Below are 19,028 nucleotides of genomic sequence, written 5' to 3'. Positions count from 1 at the left end.
TATTGCATTCTTTCTTACGATTTCACTTATTTATATCTTCATAAATAATATATTTGGGATTCCGTCATACATGTTATGGTAAAATGAATGACGCCATTACAAAGTACAAGTATTCCTGTAAAAAACAAGCACTTACATGGCTTGTAGATAGAAAACTGAGAGTGCTAGAGCTCTTAGAAGGGGAGGAGGGAAAAACGAAAACACTAAGATCAAAATTTGCGTGGTCCACTGGGTCATTTTGGGCCTGGTCCTCAAAGGGTTAATTGTATATTTTGTTTGCAAAATTTGCTTTGTCTGCAAAATTACTTTGAAAAAATTTAATAAATATATAGAAACAGAAAACCTCTCCTGCTCTGGACAGTTCCTGTCACAGACAGTGGTGGCAGCAGAGAGCACTGTGTCAGATTGGAAAGAATCAATCACTTCATGGAGGATGTACAGAAGCTGATAAGTATGGAAGACTTAAATTTTTTATATAGAAGTAAATTAAAAATTTATATAACTTTCCGAGACTAGTTGATCTGAAAGAAAAAGATTTTCGCCAGAGTACCCCTTTAATGTTCAGAATGCTCTTTATCTGAAGCATACAGTTAATAGTCGAGAGGGGGTACAGCTGCAGCATCTCTCTCTCTCTCTCTCAATGTCTGTAAGAGATTTGTGATGCAGGAGTATGTAGCTGCAGTATCTCTCCCCCAGTGTCTGTATGAGGCTCATAGGTAAAAGATGAGAGGGTACAGCCAGGGCCGTATTTACCACTAGGCACCCGTGGTCCAGTGCCTAGGACAGCACCTTGCAGGGGGGGCAGCACCAGGGAGCAGGGGGACAGAAAAACCAATTTTTTTTTTTTTTTTTTTTTTTTTTTTAGTTTTCCTCCTCCTGTTCAGACTTGCCAGTAAATCTGGTGTCTTTTCCAGGGGGGTGGGGGGTATGGTGGTATTGGTCAGGTCTGGTATCGCCAATAGGTGCGTGAAGATGGGGCGTCTTCAGGTTTAGTGCCTAGGGCAGCAGCATCTGTTAATACAGCCCTGGGTACAGCTACAGTGTCTCTACCTCAGTGTCTGTAGATGATGTGTGATATAGGAGGGGATGGGGATGCAGCTGGTCTGTACGAGACTAATATTATAAGAAGGGAGAGGGGAGATGCAGCTGCAGTCTATCACCCTCAATGTCTGTATGAGTCTCCTAATCTAAGAGGGCAGGAGTATGTAGCTGCAGCTTCTCTCTCTCTCTCTCTCTCTTTCTCTCTCTCAGGGGATGTGAATGCAGCTGATCTCTATGAGACAAAAGAGGGGTCAGGGAGGATGCAGCTGCAGCATCTCTCTTAAGATGGGAGGAGATGATGTCTCAGAATATTGGCTCATGGCACACAGCACAGCTCTTCCATTACATCAGCAAGCATGGAGATAGCAAAATGTGCATTTACCAAAATCAGGGTGGCAAAAAAATTGTCCAAAATCTAATCCACATCTACAGCTCCCTGGCTAGATTCCTTCCCATTATATCCCACACTTCACAGTCCTAGAATGCTGCAATATTATCAGCCCTGATAATACTCTAGCTATATCACAGCACATACAGCATCGCACTGATGAAACTACTCTGCGCTTCACAACAGGTATATAAAGAGTTAATTCTAAGTAGATAATGATTATAAGCAATAGACTTGTGATGTTACATAAAGGACGCTTTATCCCCTGTGTAATCTCTCTGATTGTAGTTGCATTCAGATAAGCTTAAATCACAGTAATACAGATAAGCATAATAAGGAGTATTCAGAGAATTTTGTATTACGTGAACATCTAGCACCCCCCGGTGGTGATTTTCTAAAACTTCACCTACACATCTTATAGGATCCCTTAGATTCACAGTGTATCAGATCAGATATCCTGTGAGAGCCTATAATGTTTATAGGGGGGAAATCAAACATTACACTGACATGGATTTTCTAAACAAAATCTTGAACCCCCAACAAACAGACTCTATATCTAAGCCTTCTCCAACAAAAAACTAACCTGAATATTATTTTTAGTTCTTTAGTCAATGGCACCCTGTAGACATAGGATGGAAGTGATGAACCACGAGTTGTATCAAAATGTTATGTTTATTTAAAAAACAAAAAAAAAGAAAAGCAGAAACGAAAACATAAAACTGCTAATATGTATACATAAAGCCAAGTATCCCATTACATTTGTACAAAGCTGTAAAAAATATTGTGAGGTATAAAAATATACAACTGGTAGCCCATGTCTTAGCGGTAATAAGAGACAGTCTGTTTTGCACATGCAGGGGACATTTCAAGCTTAATAAAGGGGTATTTCTATCTCATGAAGTTATCTCACCCATAAGCCCCATAGAGAATGTACAGAGAGCTGGTCATGCATGCGAATGGCGCTCCATCCATTCATGGTAACAGTTTCTCCGCATTCAGTTATTTCTTATCCTGTGGACAGGACAGAATGTCATAAAATGGTAATACCCCTTTATTTGTTATACAATGGAAAGTTCTGCATTTTTATTGGCTTCGGATTCCAAAATCTCCGCTTGCTGTCAGTGATTGAAAACCTTTATTGTACTGATCATTTACTACTCACAGAGCTCTGTGCCTTGTCCCAGTATATCAAAGTGATACCTTGTTACAAGCGCTGCATCTGTGTGAGCGGGACATGGTCAGGGCAGGTTTTAAAGGGGGTTTCCAGGATTAGATAAACATGGCGGCTTTCTTCCAGAATAAGTCCCACCCATGTCCTCAGGTTGTGTGTGGTAACATTCTGATACTAGCAGGCAGCCTCAGATACTATTTTAATGTAGTAATAGTATGGGCGCCCTTTGTGTCTCCATATAGTATAGAAGGTTCTCCATGTGCATCCATATAGCAGCTAGGCCCTTTCTGTGCATCCTTGTAGCCCCCCACCCAGGATATTACATTTATGCCTCTTCGGCTCCTGCATTGATGACCTCCAACCTCTGCACCAGAGTCCCACACAATTTTCTACATGCAGGCAAACCTGAGAATGGAGGTCGTCACTGCAGAAGCCGATGAGGCATAAATGTATAAATTTCCTACTGATAACCCTTTCTGTGCTGCAGCATGCAAGTGTCAATTATTTTTATGCCTTATTGGCTCCTGCACTGCTGTCCTCGGCACTAAAGATTAAATTAGCTTTTAAAAAAAAAATTAAATCATGAGCCCCTCTAAGGGTTAATTGATCGAATTTATTTGATAAATTCCACAGTTCTAGTGCGCAGGATGATAACTTCCCCCTTTGAGGTTTTGGATCTTGGAAGATGCATTCAGACCAGGAGTATGTGTCAGAACATTGTAGGTGCTTATTAGCTTCAGTGATGATGAGGAGGTAGATGCTGCTTCTTTAAGATGGTATCTGTTCTAGAGTGAGGTCCTGTTTGTCCTTTTTATGCATAACATTTGCAGAATATATAGCAAAGTCATATAAAATCTGCAGCCAGAGTGAGAAAGAAGGAAATCTGAGATGAGACTGGCCCAATCTACTTGGTGCTCTCCAACCTGTGCATCTGCCCAACACCCAGAGCAAATGTCCCTAGTAACGTAATAGGGAACTTCAACCATAAGCTTCACCTGCACGCGGAAGCTTCAACCTTGGCACGGTGACAGCTTTAAAGAGGACAGGTCAGCCAGCCTAACCCTGTCAGATTAAGAAAATATATGCTCATAAAGTAATTGGGAGCATCTTTCATATTAATATTTCAGCACTGCTGCATGTGTATGCATATTAGTGATGTCAGATTAGGCCTATTCTGCTACATAGATCAAAGACCCCATGACCCCCATTATGGAGATTTCATGTACATCTGATATATCCGACCTCATGGCATGTATCATGAGTCGAGCAGAGTCTTGCTGGTCTCTCTTACCAGTACTTGAAGTAGCTGTGATGAGAGCGCAGGCTGTCTCGATGTCGTGATGTTCACTCCAGGGGCTCCTCATCAGCCATCATCTACACTATGTAAGTAATCAGTCTACCTTGTCCAGACATGAGCCCTAGCAAGGTATTTCCATAGCTCCTGCCTATGCAATCATCCCATAAGCCTGTCCAGGGATGTTCTCAGCGGTGAATCCCAGCAGTCTATCACTTAGTGACCAAACTGTCTCATCTCCCCATCATTTTTGTGCTAAAAAGAAATGGTACAATACAGAAGATATAACAAAGCGTCTGCAGCGAAGCATAATTCCCCTCAACCTCTCGCTAAATAAGACTATTTCAGATCCTGTTCAGATACAGTCCCCAGAATCGCTCAGTGCAATAGCAGGCAGAGTGGAAACAGTCCTCGGTCCACATTATTGTTTGCAGATTGCTTCCAATGCAGAAAACTTTGGGTCAAAATCATCCAGGAAGCTAAAGTCCATGTTGTTATCGGGGAATGTAAAGGAGTCCATTGAGTCTATCCGTTCCAGGTCTCCCTCGTAGGCATATGTGCGGGGCTTGTATGTCTCATCCTCCCCCTTGAAGCCCTGAAGTCTCTGGAAAGCAAAAAGAGGTAAAATAATTAAAGGGGATGTCCAGTTCAGAAAACTCATTCCTCAGTTTTCTGTTCAGAATCTCACCTCAGAGTTACTGAAAAAATGACGTCTCTCACTCACCCTGTTCTGTATTACACAGATGACCCACTAACATAGCTGGTGTCCAACCTGTGCAGCTCTACAGATATTGGAAAACTATAGTTCCCATCATGTTTTGGCTTTGGCTGTCCAGGCATGATGGGAATTGTAGTGCTACAACAGCTGGAGGGATGAAGATTGGACACCCATGGTGTAATGCTTCATTTCCCCTGTAGTGGTGCTGCTGGGAAACCTAACACTTGCTGCCAGGTTTGCCCCATAGATCACAGGAGATCGCTGGAGGTTCCAGCTAGTTGATAATTAGTGATCAGCTGATTATGGCAACTTTATAACATGTAGGGACTGGCCAAAGAAGACAGTCCCTTTAAATCGATTATCCAGTCTTGGAAAAACATGGCTGCTTACTTCCAAAAACAGCACCACTCTTCTATTCAGTTTTGGTGTGGGTGTGCAACTCAGTTCCATTGTAAATAGAGGTGAATTGTAATAACACACACAGCCCCTTGAAAGGCATTGGCTACTTTATACTATACTTTTTCACTGTATTAGAACAGCAGGTTTACGTCATTTACTCACACTATGTTCCTGCTGCGTTCTGTACTGGAGATAGAAGCAACTATGCCCTCTTTCTGTGCCATCCTTCCTGACCAGACTTCTAAAGGGATCGCTGTTCACAGGGATGGGAAGGGCGGCACAGAAAGTGGCATGGGGGTTTCTATCTCCATTACAGGGCACAGCACAAACACATATACCGTATGTGAGTAAATGACGTAAACCTGCTGTTCTAGTACAGTGAATAACTTTAGTAAAATGTGATCATGGAGTATCATGGTTTCAGAAAATAAAGGTTATTCACTGATAACAATATTCCAATATACTGTATTAATCCCTCACATTTGTCAAGACTTCTGCTTGCTGTCAGTCAGTACAAAGCTTCCTTTATTACAAGGGTTACACTAGGTTTACATCTGTATAGTTTTTTTTCCATTCATCTGCTTCATCACTTGTCCGGGGAGCCCATAGAAGATAGCAATGGTCTGCTGCCGCTGCTCCTGTTTCCATGGAGCAACGGTAGCAGATCGTTGCTGTCTTAGGGTCCTATTCCACGGGCCGAGGAGGGCCCGATCAACGATGTAAACTAGTGGCGATCTGCTAGATTTCCACTCGTTTACTGTGCCTATTCCACGGCCCGATGATCGTTGAGCGAGGGCTGCAAGGACATCATTACCGATGCCCTTGCAGCATCATACATTACCTGTCCTGGCTTCTTCTCCGCGCTGTCTTCATCCCCGGGTCCCGCGCACTCTATCTTCAGAATGGCCGGTCAGCTGACAGGCCACACTCGGCCAATCACAGGCTGCAGCGGTCCCGGCCTGTGATTGGCTGATCGCTCCGTCAGCTGACAGGCCATTCTGAAGATAGAGCGCGCGGGACCCGGGGATGAAGACAGCGCGGAGAAGAAGCCTGGACAGTTAATGTATGATGCTGCTGCTTGTCAAATTGTCAGTCGCCCGCCGCGCACCGATATTCGACGGGAACGATGATTTAAGGTCCGGCCCTAAATGAACGATCAGCCGATGACATGATCATCGGCTGATCGTTCTCTCTATTTCACCGAACGATAATCGGCCGAATCGGGCCAAATGGGGCCGATCCGGCCGATTATAGTTACTGTGGAATAGGGCCCTTAGTCGTTTGTCTTTAAATATATTGAAAGATGACAGACAACGATCATCATTCATGTAGGCTCATCGTTGTCTTCTATTACACGAGACGATTATCGGGCGTAACGACTGATATCGACTGAATACCTTCGATAATCGTTCACATAAATTCCCTCTCTGTGGCAATACCCTAGGATTTCTGTTACCATATGAATTAGGGCCATATAACAAGGCCCAATGAGAAGTGTAAGGTCACTTACTGAGCCTATTACACAACATTGTTAGCAATGTCTGTGCAGCCGAATCAGCTGATAATCCCTGCGTGTAATAGGGCCCTTAGCCCTATCTAATGAGGCTAATCTGCCTACAGGCTACCAGATTATAATCAAGAAGTCATTGGAAAATCTGTGCTTGAACAGCATTGCAAATTTCCAAGATTTATTGTGGATTTTGAAGCAGATTCTGCATCTGAATCCATGTTTACTGTATGAAAATATCCTTTGTTGCATTGAAGTGAATGGAGCTTAATTGCAAACTACACCTAAACTGAAGACAAGAGTGGGGTTGTCTCTGGAAGAAAGTGGCCATGTTTTTGTAGCGCTGGATAACCCCTTTAATGAAAGCAAATGTACCATCAAGTGGTGTGAAATAAATTGGGGTGCCCCTAGTGTAATGATATCCCCTCCCCTCAGTGATGTGGCACTGTTTGATTCTAATGGAGGTGCATCACAGAGGGGAGGGGATATCATTACACTGGTGTTGGGTCGTTGCACAACAACAAAGCAGCGGCGAGCACGGGAACCGTGCAGCGTTTCGAAAGTAGAACCACAGCGCCGGTCCCGACAGGGAAGTGAAAACGTTTTTTTTTCACTTTGTCTGATGGTACATCCACTTGAAGTACATGTACACCCTTAGTCACAGGCTCCCATGACATACATGTACATAATGGATCCCTAATGGGTAAAAAGTGTAAGGAATAAGAAAAACAGGGCTGCTTTTTTCCAGAAACAGTACACCATTTATCTACGGGTTGTGTGTAGTACTGCAACCCCGTCCCCTTTAATGGAGTTATCCAGAATTAATCATTTTAACCCCTTACCGCACGAGGATGTAACTGTATGTCCTCGCGCGGGTGGAGGCGTTCAGACCCTGCGGCAACCCTGCTCTGAACCGCCACGGGCCCGGGACTGCGGCTATTAGCGAGCACGGCCAGATCGCCATGCCCACTAATTAAGTCTTCAGATGCAACTGTCAAAGTTGACAGCTGCATCTGAAAACTTCATTGCAGCTTTTCCCTGGTGTCTAATGGGGAGATCGCTCCCCCGTGACGTTGTCACGGAGGAGCGATCTCCATGTCTGGTGACGGCCGGGGTCTACGCTGTAATGGTGCTAATCCCGGCTCGGCATTCGGTTGATTTTGGCTGCAGCAGCCAAAAGCAATAGAACACTGATCTCCTCAATCTATGCTGCATATCTATACAGCATAGATGTTAATGAGAGATCAGATTGCTTATACTAGAAGTCCCCCAGGGGGGCTTCTAGTATAAGTGTAAAAAAAAAAAAAAGTGATGTTATTAATGGAGATGAGCGAACCTTGAGCATGCTCTAGTCGATCCGAACCCAAACTTTCGGCATTTGATTAGCGGTGGCTGCTGAAGTTGGATAAAGCCCTAAGGCTATGTGGAAAACATGGATATAGTCATTGGCTGTATCTATGTTTTGCAGACAACCTTAGAGCTTTATCCAAGTTCAGCGCCCCAGCTAATCAAATGCCGAACGTTCGAGTTCAGAGCGACTCGAACCCGAACCCGGTTCGCTCATCTCAAGTTATTAATAAAAAGCCCCCTCCCTTAATAAAAGTTTGAATCACCCCCCTTTTTCCATGTTACAAATAAAAATAAATAAACAAACAAACCAAACATATTTGGTATCGCCACATGCATAATCGCCAAAAATATTAATTTATCCCATTCCAGATCTCGTACAGTAAACAGCATAAGCGCAAAAAAATATTCCAAAGTGCAAAATTGTGCATTTTTGGTCGCATCAAATCCAGAAAAATTGTAATAAAAAGCGATCAAAAAGTCGCATATGCGCAATCAAGGTACCGATAGAAAAAACACATCATAGCTCAAAAAATTACACCTCACACAGCCCCATAGACCAAAGGATAAAAGCGCTATAAGTAATGGAATGGAGCGATTTTAAGGAACATATATTTGTTAACAGTTTGAATTTTTTACAAGCCATCAGATAAAAGAAAAGTTATACATGTTACATATCGTTGTAATCGTAACGACTGGAGAAACATATATAACAAGTCAGTCACACGGTGTAAAAATGAAGAACCCCCCCCAAAGAAAAAGATTTTTTTTTTTTTTTTCAATTTCACCGCCCATACAATTTTTTTCTGGTTTCACAGCATATTTTATGCAAAAATTTAGCCTGTCATTGCAAAGTACAATTAGTGACGCAAAAAATAAGGGCTCATGTGGGTCTGTAGGTGTAAAAACGAAAACGCAAAAACGAAAATTAGCCTGGTCGGTCCTGAAGGGGGTTAAACACTAGAATTAGAAAAACACAGCTACTTTCCTGTAAAAACAGCTATGTTTAGGGAGTAGTAATACCTATAGTTTTGAGCTTCAACAGGCTTCACAAATATCAGGATTACAAGGGTCATGTTTCTCCAGGCTGGCAATTGGTATGCAAATAAGCTCTCTCTAGTGCCACCTATTGGAGTAAGACTATCTCACACACACAGCAGTAATGTTCCAATGACAACTTTATTCCAGATACCTTTCTCTATTCTCCAACCAAATGGAATCCCAACGGCGTAAAACTTTTCATTGCATTAAGTTACCAAGAACAGCAGGAATCCTGAACGTGATCAGATTTCAGCTTCTGCCCAGAGTCAGATTTGTGCTGCAAAGCTGCCGTCAGCGATTGTGCACCTGGGCTAGAGATGATAAGTGGCGGCAGACTGCTGCATGCCATGACACGCGAATGCCTTGCCCTAAAAGGCATGCGTGTGTCCAGTTATAATAACATAAGTGCGGCTTTATTACAGTTACCAGCTGTGCAAGGTGTGCATTCCTCCGGCTTGGACGTGATCCAGTAATCATGACTCATTGCGGTCGCACTTAACACTTAAAGTGTCTGCTAATTTGCCATGTTATGAGGTTTCGCCCATTGTTAGTGTGGGAGTTGCCAATAGGCGTAATGATAGTAACTGATTCATTGTTATATGGGAGTTTGGTTTATATAAGACGGACGTAACTTGGCTCCGATACCAATGAACAATTTACGGGCTGTGGAATGTATAATTATGTGCAGAGCTAGAAAAAAATGCAGCGTACCAGAGAAAGTTACTGTCAGGATCCATCAAATGCCGTTCCTGCGGCTGTAATATTCAGAGACGCACTAAACCACTTATTATAGTAGATTAACTTTTAACAACTTGCAGTCTTTCCGATCCATATAGCACTTGCTGACGATGAGCACCAGCAGACATGAATGATGTCTGCGACAAGTCACATCCTTAAGGTTATAGCGTGAAAAGGGCATTTTGGACATTAAGACTTTTCCAAGTAGAACAATAGAGACCTGAACTTAATAGGGATCAATCACTTGTATGGAGACGGCTGGGATAGAAGACAGTGCTCTTTATTCCCTAGCAGACTCTTAAAGGGCATGTTCATTTTTGGACAACCTCTGTCCCCCGCTCGTGGTTTATTGCAGCGACTGAGACTTCAAGTACTGTTAAGATAATAAGACCCCACCAATCCTTAAAGGGGTATTCTAGTCTTATTCTTTATTAACTTTATATAGCAAAGTTATATAACTTTTATTTAAAAAATTCTACCCTTTAAACGGACTCTGTCAGTAGGTTTATGCCCCCTAAGGACAAGGTAAACTAGCTGCAGACACGCTGAACTAAGTGATGTGACACCTACATTGTTTTGTTCAGCCGTTCTCCTAATATGCAGAAGAATGATCTCCATGCCACTAGTTCTGACCACCAGCGTCTAGTACACAGTATAGGCAGAGAGCTGAAAATCAGTGCTTGGTGGGTGAAATATCAAGGACTACTGAGTGCATTCACATTATGGAGGGAACTCCATAACTGGGATGCTGAACAGAACAATGTGTAGCTTACATCAGAGATATCCCTTTAAGTAGGGGCCGCGCTCAGAGTCCTCCCTATTGTGGAGAATATCTCTGATGTAAGTCACACATCGTTCTGTTCAGTGTCCCAGTTACTAGTTTATGCTATCCTTAGATAGGGCAGAATACACCTAGTGACAGAGTCTCTTTAGGTAGCCATACACATAAGACAGATGTAAGGCAAACTCTCATATGACTCATAGAGGTCTCTTCAATGCCCCCCATAACCATGCACACTCAGCTGCTGTATGTCCAGCAGGAAGTGGTGCATTCTTTTCACTCTGACACAGTGCTCTCTGTTGCCACCTCTGTCCATGTCAGGAACTGTCTAGAGCAGTAACAAATCCCCATAGAAAACCTCTCCTGCTCTCCAAACTGGAAAGAATACCACTTCCTGTAGGACATACAGCAGCTGATAAGTACTGGGAAACTAGAGATTTTTTAATAGAAGTATTACAGATCTATGGCACTTTCTGTCACCAGTTAATTTGAAAGACAAAATGTTGTTGAAAAACCCCTTTAGGGTCTGTTCACACGTACAGACTCGCTGCGTAAAACTCGCACAGAACTCGCATCAAACTTGCATGAAAGTAGCTGCGTTTTTGTGGTGTTGAACTTGCCTGTGAAAATCAAAACTCGCATGTAAAAATTGCACCAAACGCGCAGTGAGAATACACATACATTGACTTGATAGCAATCAGTATCGCTGTGGATTTATGTGCGAGAAACTCACAGCGATAAATACCCAGCGAGTCTGTACGTGTGAACAGTCCCTTAAGCATATTTCTGGCTTTAGAATGAAGGGGCCACCGAGCTAGGTAAGTTCCTCTGTTTCTCACTGTACAAAGCTGCTGCAAAGGGACATTTCTATACTTAGACTCCCCCCTTATTCACAAGGGCAAAAAACACAAACAGTTATACAGTAACACAGCCATCCAAAACATAATGCTGTCTAATACTTATGACTTTCTAACTTACCTGACCGAGCATTTCTCCAATTCTTTCTACAAATACATGTTCATGTCTGATCTTCAGTGATCCATTCTTCATGTATTTGCTGTTCTATAATTGAAATATTATGTTAAAAAACACAGTATTCATCTCGGGACTTGATTTCCTTCTCCTGACTTGAGCCGCTTATAGTTCAGTTGTTTGATTATACTGCACTTCAGTTTATTTATGGGGAAAGTGCATTTCTTTTACTTTATGGACATCTAGAGGTGAAAAAGGGGAATTGCAGGCATGCATATCCTATAGTAGTGCTCTCCAACCTGTGGCCCTCCAGCTGCTGCAAAACTACAAAATCCACCATGTACTGACAGCCAGATATGGCTGTCCTGCCATATCTAGCCAAAAATACCCTGCCATGACCGCTCTAGAGCACTTTGAATTATCGAGGCAATTATCTCATTGCTTGTTATAGTCAATTCATAGATTTCCCAGACACTAGGCATCAGGTGCCACTGTCTATACTAGATTATTACGTTCTGTGGTGCAGGTGTCATCTACAACGAATAGAGATTGTATGAAGACAAGAACCGGCCTTACCTGGTGCCATGTGCCATTTTGGCTCTGCATTGTCAGGTTTCCCTAAAATGGAAAGTAAAAGGTAAGCCAAAGCTGCAAATGCATCCTAAAAAGAGAACATGTTTAGTGCAAAGCATAAAAAGAGTATAATGGCTGTTTAGGAACATTTAGGAAAAGGAAGCAACCATTACATTGCTTAAAGGCAATTAAAGGAGAAGTCCAGTGAAAATTTTTATTAAAGTATTGTATTGCCCCCCAAAAGTTATACAGATCACAAATATACTCTTATTACGGGAAATGCACATAAAGAGCTTTTTCCCCTGCACTTACTACTGCATCAAGGCTTCACTTCAGGGATAAAATGGTGATGTCACGACCCGACTCCTAGAGCTGTGCGGACTGTGGCTGCTGGAGAGGGTGATGGCAGAGGGACACTGAGGGACACAGGGCACTGGAGGGACACTGAGCATCCCTGTGCCATCATCCTCTCCAGCAGCCACAGCCCGCACAGCTCTGGGAGTCGGGTCGTGACATCACCATTTTATCCAGGAAGTGACATCACCATGTGTCCCCCTGCCATCATCCTCTCCAGCAGCCACAGCCCACACAGCTCTGGGAGTTGGGTCGTGACATCACCATTTTATCCTGGAAGTGACATCAAAATTTTATCCAGGAAGTGACATCAAAATTTTATCCAGGAAGTGAATCCTTGATGCAGTAGTAAGTGCAGGGAAAAAAGCACTTTATAAGCATTTCCCGTAATAAGTGTATATTGGTGATTTGTATAACTTTTGGGGGGCAATACAATCCTTTATTAAAAATTTTCACTGGACATCTCCTTTAAAGGGGTAGTGCGGCGGTAAACAATTATTTACAGAATAACACACATTACAAAGTTATACAACTTTGTAATGTATGTTATGTCTGTGAATGGCCCCCTTCCCCGTGTCCCACCCGTGTACCCGGAAGTGTGGTACGCTATACATACCTGTCACGAGCCGACTCGTCTCCGATCTTCAGTCAGCGATGTCGTCTTCGGCTGAATCCCTCCGAGCGTCCTGAGTGCCGGCCACCCTCTTCAGCGTCATCAGATGCTCAGCCGCGATTGGCTGAGCATAGTTTGGCTCAGCCAATCGCGGCTGAGCAGCCGATGACGCGGCAGAGGGCAGCCGGCACTCAGGACGCTCGGAGGGATTCGGCCGAAGACGACATCGCTGACTGAAGATCGGAGACGAGTCGGCACGTGACAGGTATGTATAGCGCACCACACTTCCGGGTACACGGCTGGGGGTGGTGGGACACGGGGAAGGGGGACATTCACAGACATAACATACATTACAAAGTTGTATAACTTTGTAATGTGTGTTATTCTGTGAATAATTGTTTACCGCCGCACTACCCCTTTAACAGACCCTGGGCAGCTAGGTAGCGCTGTCTGAAGTAGAATGGTATCTTATGTGGGTGTAATCATCAACTAAAGCAAATATAGTCCACATGAATTTGAGAAAACCTTACCTGCTGCCATGTGCCATTCTGACCTTGCATAATCTGGTTTCCCTAAAATGCAAAATAAAAGGTAGGCCAGAGCTAAGGATAAGAGACGAGTGCATCTCAAGCATGCTCAGGTAAGTCTAAACCTGAGCATGCAGCATTTGATTACCAGTGACTAAAGAAGTTGGATGTAGCTCTAGGGAGTCCTGGAAAACATGGATACAGCCTTCGGGCTGCATCCAACTTCTGCAGCCACCACCAAGCAAATGCCACATGCTCGAGTTCGGGTGCACCTGGGCATGCTCAAGTTGCGTTCTCTACTAAGCATGTGTAATAAAAGGAGCATCCTGTCATGGTCATGAATGAATGAATCATTTCAGTGCTTGTTATGAGTAATCTATGGATTTCACAGACATTACGCATCTAGGTGGCGCTGTTTATACTAGATTGGTATTTTATGTTGATGCAGTCATCACCTAAGGCAAATAAAAGGTTGTTTGAAGATAAGAAATAGCCGTACCTGCTGCCATGTGCCATTCTGACCCTGCATAGACTTGTTTCCCTACAATGTAAAGCACAAGTTAAGCCAACACTGAGAATGTGTCATAAAAGGAGCATCCTGCCGCTGCCATGATTGTTTTAGAGAAGTTGGGAAAATAGAAGCTATTTTATTGATTGTTATGACCAATTTACATTTTCACATACACTATGCAACTAGGTGGCACTGTCTACACCTAGATTGTTTTTTTATATGGGTGCATTTATCTATATCAAATATAGATTGTATGAGGACAAAGTGTGGTCCTACATGCTGCCATGTGCATAATCTGGTTTCCCCAAAATGCAAAAAAAAATAATAATAATTAAATGTACACCAAAACTGTGAACTGTGTCATAAAAGAAGCATCCTGCCAGCGCTATGATTGATTAGAGAAGTTAGAGAAGTTAGGAAAACAGCAAAGGAAAGAAGCAATTTCGTTCAGACACTATACATCTAGATGGCACTGTCTATACTAGTCTGGTATTTTAGGTGGGGTGAGAGAAATTGTCTATAGCAAATAGATAGTATAAAGCCAAGAAGTGGCCTTACCTGGTGCCATGTGCCATTCATACCCTGCATGGTCTGGTTTCCCTAAAATGGAAAGTTAAAAGTAAATATTGTACAATGAGCATTAAAGTAGCTAAAGGCAGGGTGAGGCCTGCAGAGGAGATGTCATACAGAATAGGTGCCCACCCCCTTTGATTGCATCATAAACTGTACTGAACCTGATTTATTCTACGTGGGCCATTATCTATCATGCAGAACTGAACCCACATGAGGAGCCTCCTGTCCTCCACTAGGTCAGTCTGGGTCTGCCTTAAAGTGGAAAAGCAAGAAAACATAGGTGTAATAAACAGGGGCATAACTAGGATTCATAGGGCCGCATAGCAAAAAAACTATGTGGTGGACACTGGGGGCCACTCTCATCTCAGTCAGTGTGTCCGGGGTGAAAGACACATAGTTGTCAACATTTGAAATTTGTTTCTAGGGACACTTAGGCCTTCACAACGAGAAGCAAGGCTTATTGTGGGTATGGCCTAAGTTTTGTTTTTCCTCTGAATTTTCTCTATATTGTCTTTATTGTAGGGACCTTACAATTAGGACCATACACATGAGTACAAGATGCTGGGAAAGCTGGATGACCCCATTATACTGACTACTATAAAATATGCTGGGACAGCTGGCTGACCCCACTATACTGATTACTATAAAAGATGCTGGGACAGCTGGCTGACCTCACTATACTGATTACTATAAAAGATGCTGGGACAGCTGGCTGACCTCACTATACTGATTACTATAAAAGATGCTGGGACAGCTGGCTGACCCCACTATACTGATTACTATAAAAGATGCTGGGAAAGCTGAGGGACCTCCATTATACTAAGTGTAGGATGCTGGGAAAGCTGAGGGACCTCCATTTTACTGGCTACAAGATTGTGGGAAAGCTGGCTGACCCGAATATACTGACTACTAAACAAGATCCTGGAAAAGCTGGGTGACCTCCATTATACTTGCTACTATACAAGATGTTAGGAAAGCTGGGTGACCTCTTTATTTTCTTACTACTATACAAGATGCTAGGATAGCTGAATGACCTCCATTATACAAGATGCTAGGAAAGCTGAGTGACCTCCATTATACAAGATGCTAGGAAAGCTGGGTGACCTCTTTTTTTCTTACTACTATACAAGATGCTAGGAAAGCTGAATGATCTCCATTATACAAGATGCTAGGAAAGTTGAGTGACCTCCATTATACAAGATGCTAGGAAAGCTGGGTGACCTCCAATTGGCAGTGATAGAGTTAACATTCATCCTGCTGTTCAGCCCCCTTCTCTCCTCCTCAGGCCCTGTGCACTCTGGCAGTGAATTGCAATGGAGGCGGGGCTTACCTGGACAACTATGGAGAGGGGGGGGCATTGGTGCAGCCTTGAAGCCAGCTGTCGTACACTGTCTGGGAAAGTATCCTGCTGGGGGCTTTCAGACAGTGTGTGTCAGTTGGTTAGGGGCCGCTGCAGACTGCTCTGAGTCCCTAAGGGTGCCGCTCTGATGTGTGTGTGTGTGTGTGTGTGTGTGGCGGGGGGGGAGGGTGTCTGGGGGGCGCTGAATTTTTGTTAAGGATACCTATTTTACCTTTGCACCTACAAGAGTGATTCACAATGCAATCCAATAAAATTATATAAAGGCTATGGGCACCTATGAAGAACTATTTTTTTTTTAATTCTTTCTTTGTACATATTATTGTACAAAAACATTTTCTCTATAGGTTTTTAAAAAGTAAAAGCTTGTACTCTAGCTTGTAAAGCCTTTACAGCGTGAGACCTGTTTTCTCTCTGCTTCCCTGCAAACTGCCTTGTATCTGCTCTCCTCTCTCCAGCCTTTGAGCTGCCCTCCAAGGTTTTCCTCCATCCTGTCTACTACCTGAGATCTCCACACTCCTCTCTTGCTCTATCATCTGCCTATGGCTAATAATTATATGTTGCTCAGTCCTCTAATATATTCATCCATCTCCCATCAATGTCAACTGGTCATTACAAGATGGCTTACTTGTACCCAGGTCTGCCCTTGCCCAGTGTTCTTAGAAGCAGATCCTACAATTCCAGCGCCAACCTGTTAATACAAAAACAAATGTATAATTTCTCTTATTTACTTAGCTTGTCAACAATGAGACACCATATTATAAAGTATTTGGTATGTTTTTCAGTTGTTTTTGCAACTTGCAAAGCAGATTTTGAAAGGGTCAAAAATAGACCAAATCATGCTGCAAAATATTAAAAAATAAATAAAACTTAAACTAAAAAAAAAAGATCCCTTGCATTGAATGTTATGCAACTTATTATTTTGGAGGCACAGTCTACAAACTGTACAATTGTTCCCACTCACCATTTCATTGGACTGATACTGTCCCCGTGGTGCTCGTCCAGCTCCATCCTGAAACAGAGAGGACATTTGTTATAATTGTGGTCTATGCCTTGTGAAGAGGGAAAATACCAATGAGCTAAATACTCACTGCTTCCCAAGCTTGGTACTGAGCCCTTGGGAAAGCACCTGAGAGGTTTGAGAGGGTTCGTCCGACTGCCTCTTTATCCTGTAGTTAAGCAGATTGTCTGCTGTTTATTAGCACAAGGCCACCACATACTAAGCAGACGTCAGTGTATGAAGGACTGGTAGATGTATCATGTGTAGACTGCAAAATGTGGCCGTATTATGGTGAAGTAAGTCAGCGGATTTGGCATGAGTTTGGCAATGAAAACCACACCCCATTGACTTTAATGGGAAATGTAAAATCATCATAGTTTAGAAAAACCCTTTAGCAGATTTTTTCTGTGCATTTGCCCTATAATTGTCACAGAGAAATCAATGGAAATTCCCACTTGTTTAATTTACCATGAGAACATGCAATTCAGTTTTTTTGCCCAGAAGTTAACACTGTTTTCTAGAAAAGTTAGTTGGTCGTGGCATTTTTACCACTGCTTTTTCCCCCCTGGGGTGAGGTTAGCTGAACGTCAATGAGACATGCAATGTGAAACATGCAATGCAATACAGAAAATGTCTTTTAGTGCCATGCATCCTATATGCAAGTCCTAAGAGACAGAATATTTGCACTGTATGTTACCTTGCTGGCAAGATCAATAATTCTATTTCCTTTTCCATTAGCCAGGAGAACAGCCGGAGAAGCCTAATGGCAGAGAATTCAGTACAAATTCAATACAATATCACAACATGCTATAAAAACATGGTGTACCTGGTATACTTCAGTAAGATGAGCTGCACTACAAGGTAAGGCTGGGTTCACCAACCCCCCGCCCCCAGAAAAACGGATATAAAAAAAGGAAGCATTTGTGTGCATCCATTTTGATCTTTTTTTTCCATCGACTTACATTGTAAAAAAAAATGCTATAAAAACATGGTGTACCTGGTATACTTCAGTAAGATGAGCTGCTATACCAGGTAAGGCTGGGTTCACCACACTGCGTCTTTGCAATCCGCCCCCCCCCCCTCCCCCCACGAAAAACGGATGAAAAAACTGATGCATTTGTGTGCATCCATTTTGATTAGTTTTTTAAATCGACTTCCATTGTAAAAAAAACCAAAACCGTATCTGCTTTTTTAACATACACAAAAACGTTGTCAACCTCATTTTTGTGGCCGTTAAAAAACTCTTCAGTTTTGAGACTTTTATGATGGAAGTCAATGGAAAAATGGATTAAAGCAGATGCACACAAATGCATCAGTTTTTTTGCTAAAACTGTACGGAAAAAAAACATTACCAAAATGCAGTGTGAACCCAGCCTAAGGGCACTGCTGAGTATACAAAGCTATGTCTGGTAAGAAGGGGGCTCAGTGCTGGCAAAAGAACTATGGGCTCTTCAATCAGCCGATCAGACCCTCTCTTCCCCCAAATATAATATTGATGGTCTATGCCAAGTCAGAGAAAATCCCTTTATCAGAATAGTCATAGATTTACTTTTTCTGTTTTAGCTTTGTATGCTAATTTTGTGTTTTTTTAATCTGGTCGCAGTGCTGGCAAACTGGATTCCTCAGGTCACTATGATTACAACCATACACGATTTGTTTAATTTTTTTAGGATGTACACATTTTAAAAAATTTTAAACTTTTTTTTTCTCCTACTCAATCTCCTATAACATTTTTATTTTTCTACCTATGGAGCTGTATGGGGCCTATTTCTGTGCCTCAAATTGTTTTTATTTATATTATTTTATTGCAGATGGAACTTTTAACATCAATTTTTTTTTTTTTTTTTTGGAAAGTGATCTGACCAAAAAACTTCAGTTCTGGCATTAGGTATTTTTCCTATTATATGGCATGTGGGATCAATAATATTGTAGCAATAGACCAATCATGGTTCAGGCTCAAGTCCCTTACACAGAGTATCATGTAAGTAAGGCTGCATTCACACGTTCCGTGTTTCGCACAGAACACGGACGTGGCATGCCTGTAACAGACTTCTCCCCCTGCCCGGGCAGAATCTGTGATAAGATGCTGGGAGCGGGGGAACTGTACAGATATGCGCCGCGCT

General features: G+C 42.6%; 1 protein-coding gene across 12 annotated transcripts in view; it reads right to left on the bottom strand.

The window, feature by feature from the left end:
- Window positions 1-2,136: 2,136 nt before the first annotated feature.
- The window catches only part of LOC138772772 (cadherin-like protein 26), a 131,796-nt gene continuing 114,904 nt past the window's right edge, over window positions 2,137-19,028 (bottom strand). For 6 of the 12 annotated variants that reach the window (XM_069953416.1, XM_069953418.1, XM_069953424.1 and 3 more), the window contains 10 exons: window positions 17,603-17,665; window positions 16,997-17,074; window positions 16,870-16,917; window positions 16,534-16,596; window positions 14,534-14,575; window positions 13,964-14,005; window positions 13,468-13,509; window positions 11,974-12,015; window positions 11,404-11,487; window positions 2,137-4,498 (listed from right to left, as the gene is read on the bottom strand). In XM_069953416.1, the coding sequence (XP_069809517.1) occupies window positions 4,316-4,498; window positions 11,404-11,487; window positions 11,974-12,015; window positions 13,468-13,509; window positions 13,964-14,005; window positions 14,534-14,575; window positions 16,534-16,596; window positions 16,870-16,917; window positions 16,997-17,074; window positions 17,603-17,665 (687 nt within the window). In that variant the 3' untranslated portion in view covers window positions 2,137-4,315. The remainder of the gene's footprint in view (window positions 4,499-11,403; window positions 11,488-11,973; window positions 12,016-13,467; window positions 13,510-13,963; window positions 14,006-14,533; window positions 14,576-16,533; window positions 16,597-16,869; window positions 16,918-16,996; window positions 17,075-17,602; window positions 17,666-19,028) is intronic. The other 6 variants (XM_069953425.1, XM_069953427.1, XM_069953428.1 and 3 more) reach the window with 4 other exon arrangements.

The sequence above is a fragment of the Dendropsophus ebraccatus genome, chromosome 14 (assembly GCF_027789765.1).
Source record: "Dendropsophus ebraccatus isolate aDenEbr1 chromosome 14, aDenEbr1.pat, whole genome shotgun sequence".
NCBI lineage: Eukaryota > Metazoa > Chordata > Amphibia > Anura > Hylidae > Dendropsophus > Dendropsophus ebraccatus.
Note: the sequence above shows the minus strand (reverse complement) of the source record. Positions and strands in the feature narration are given on the sequence as shown.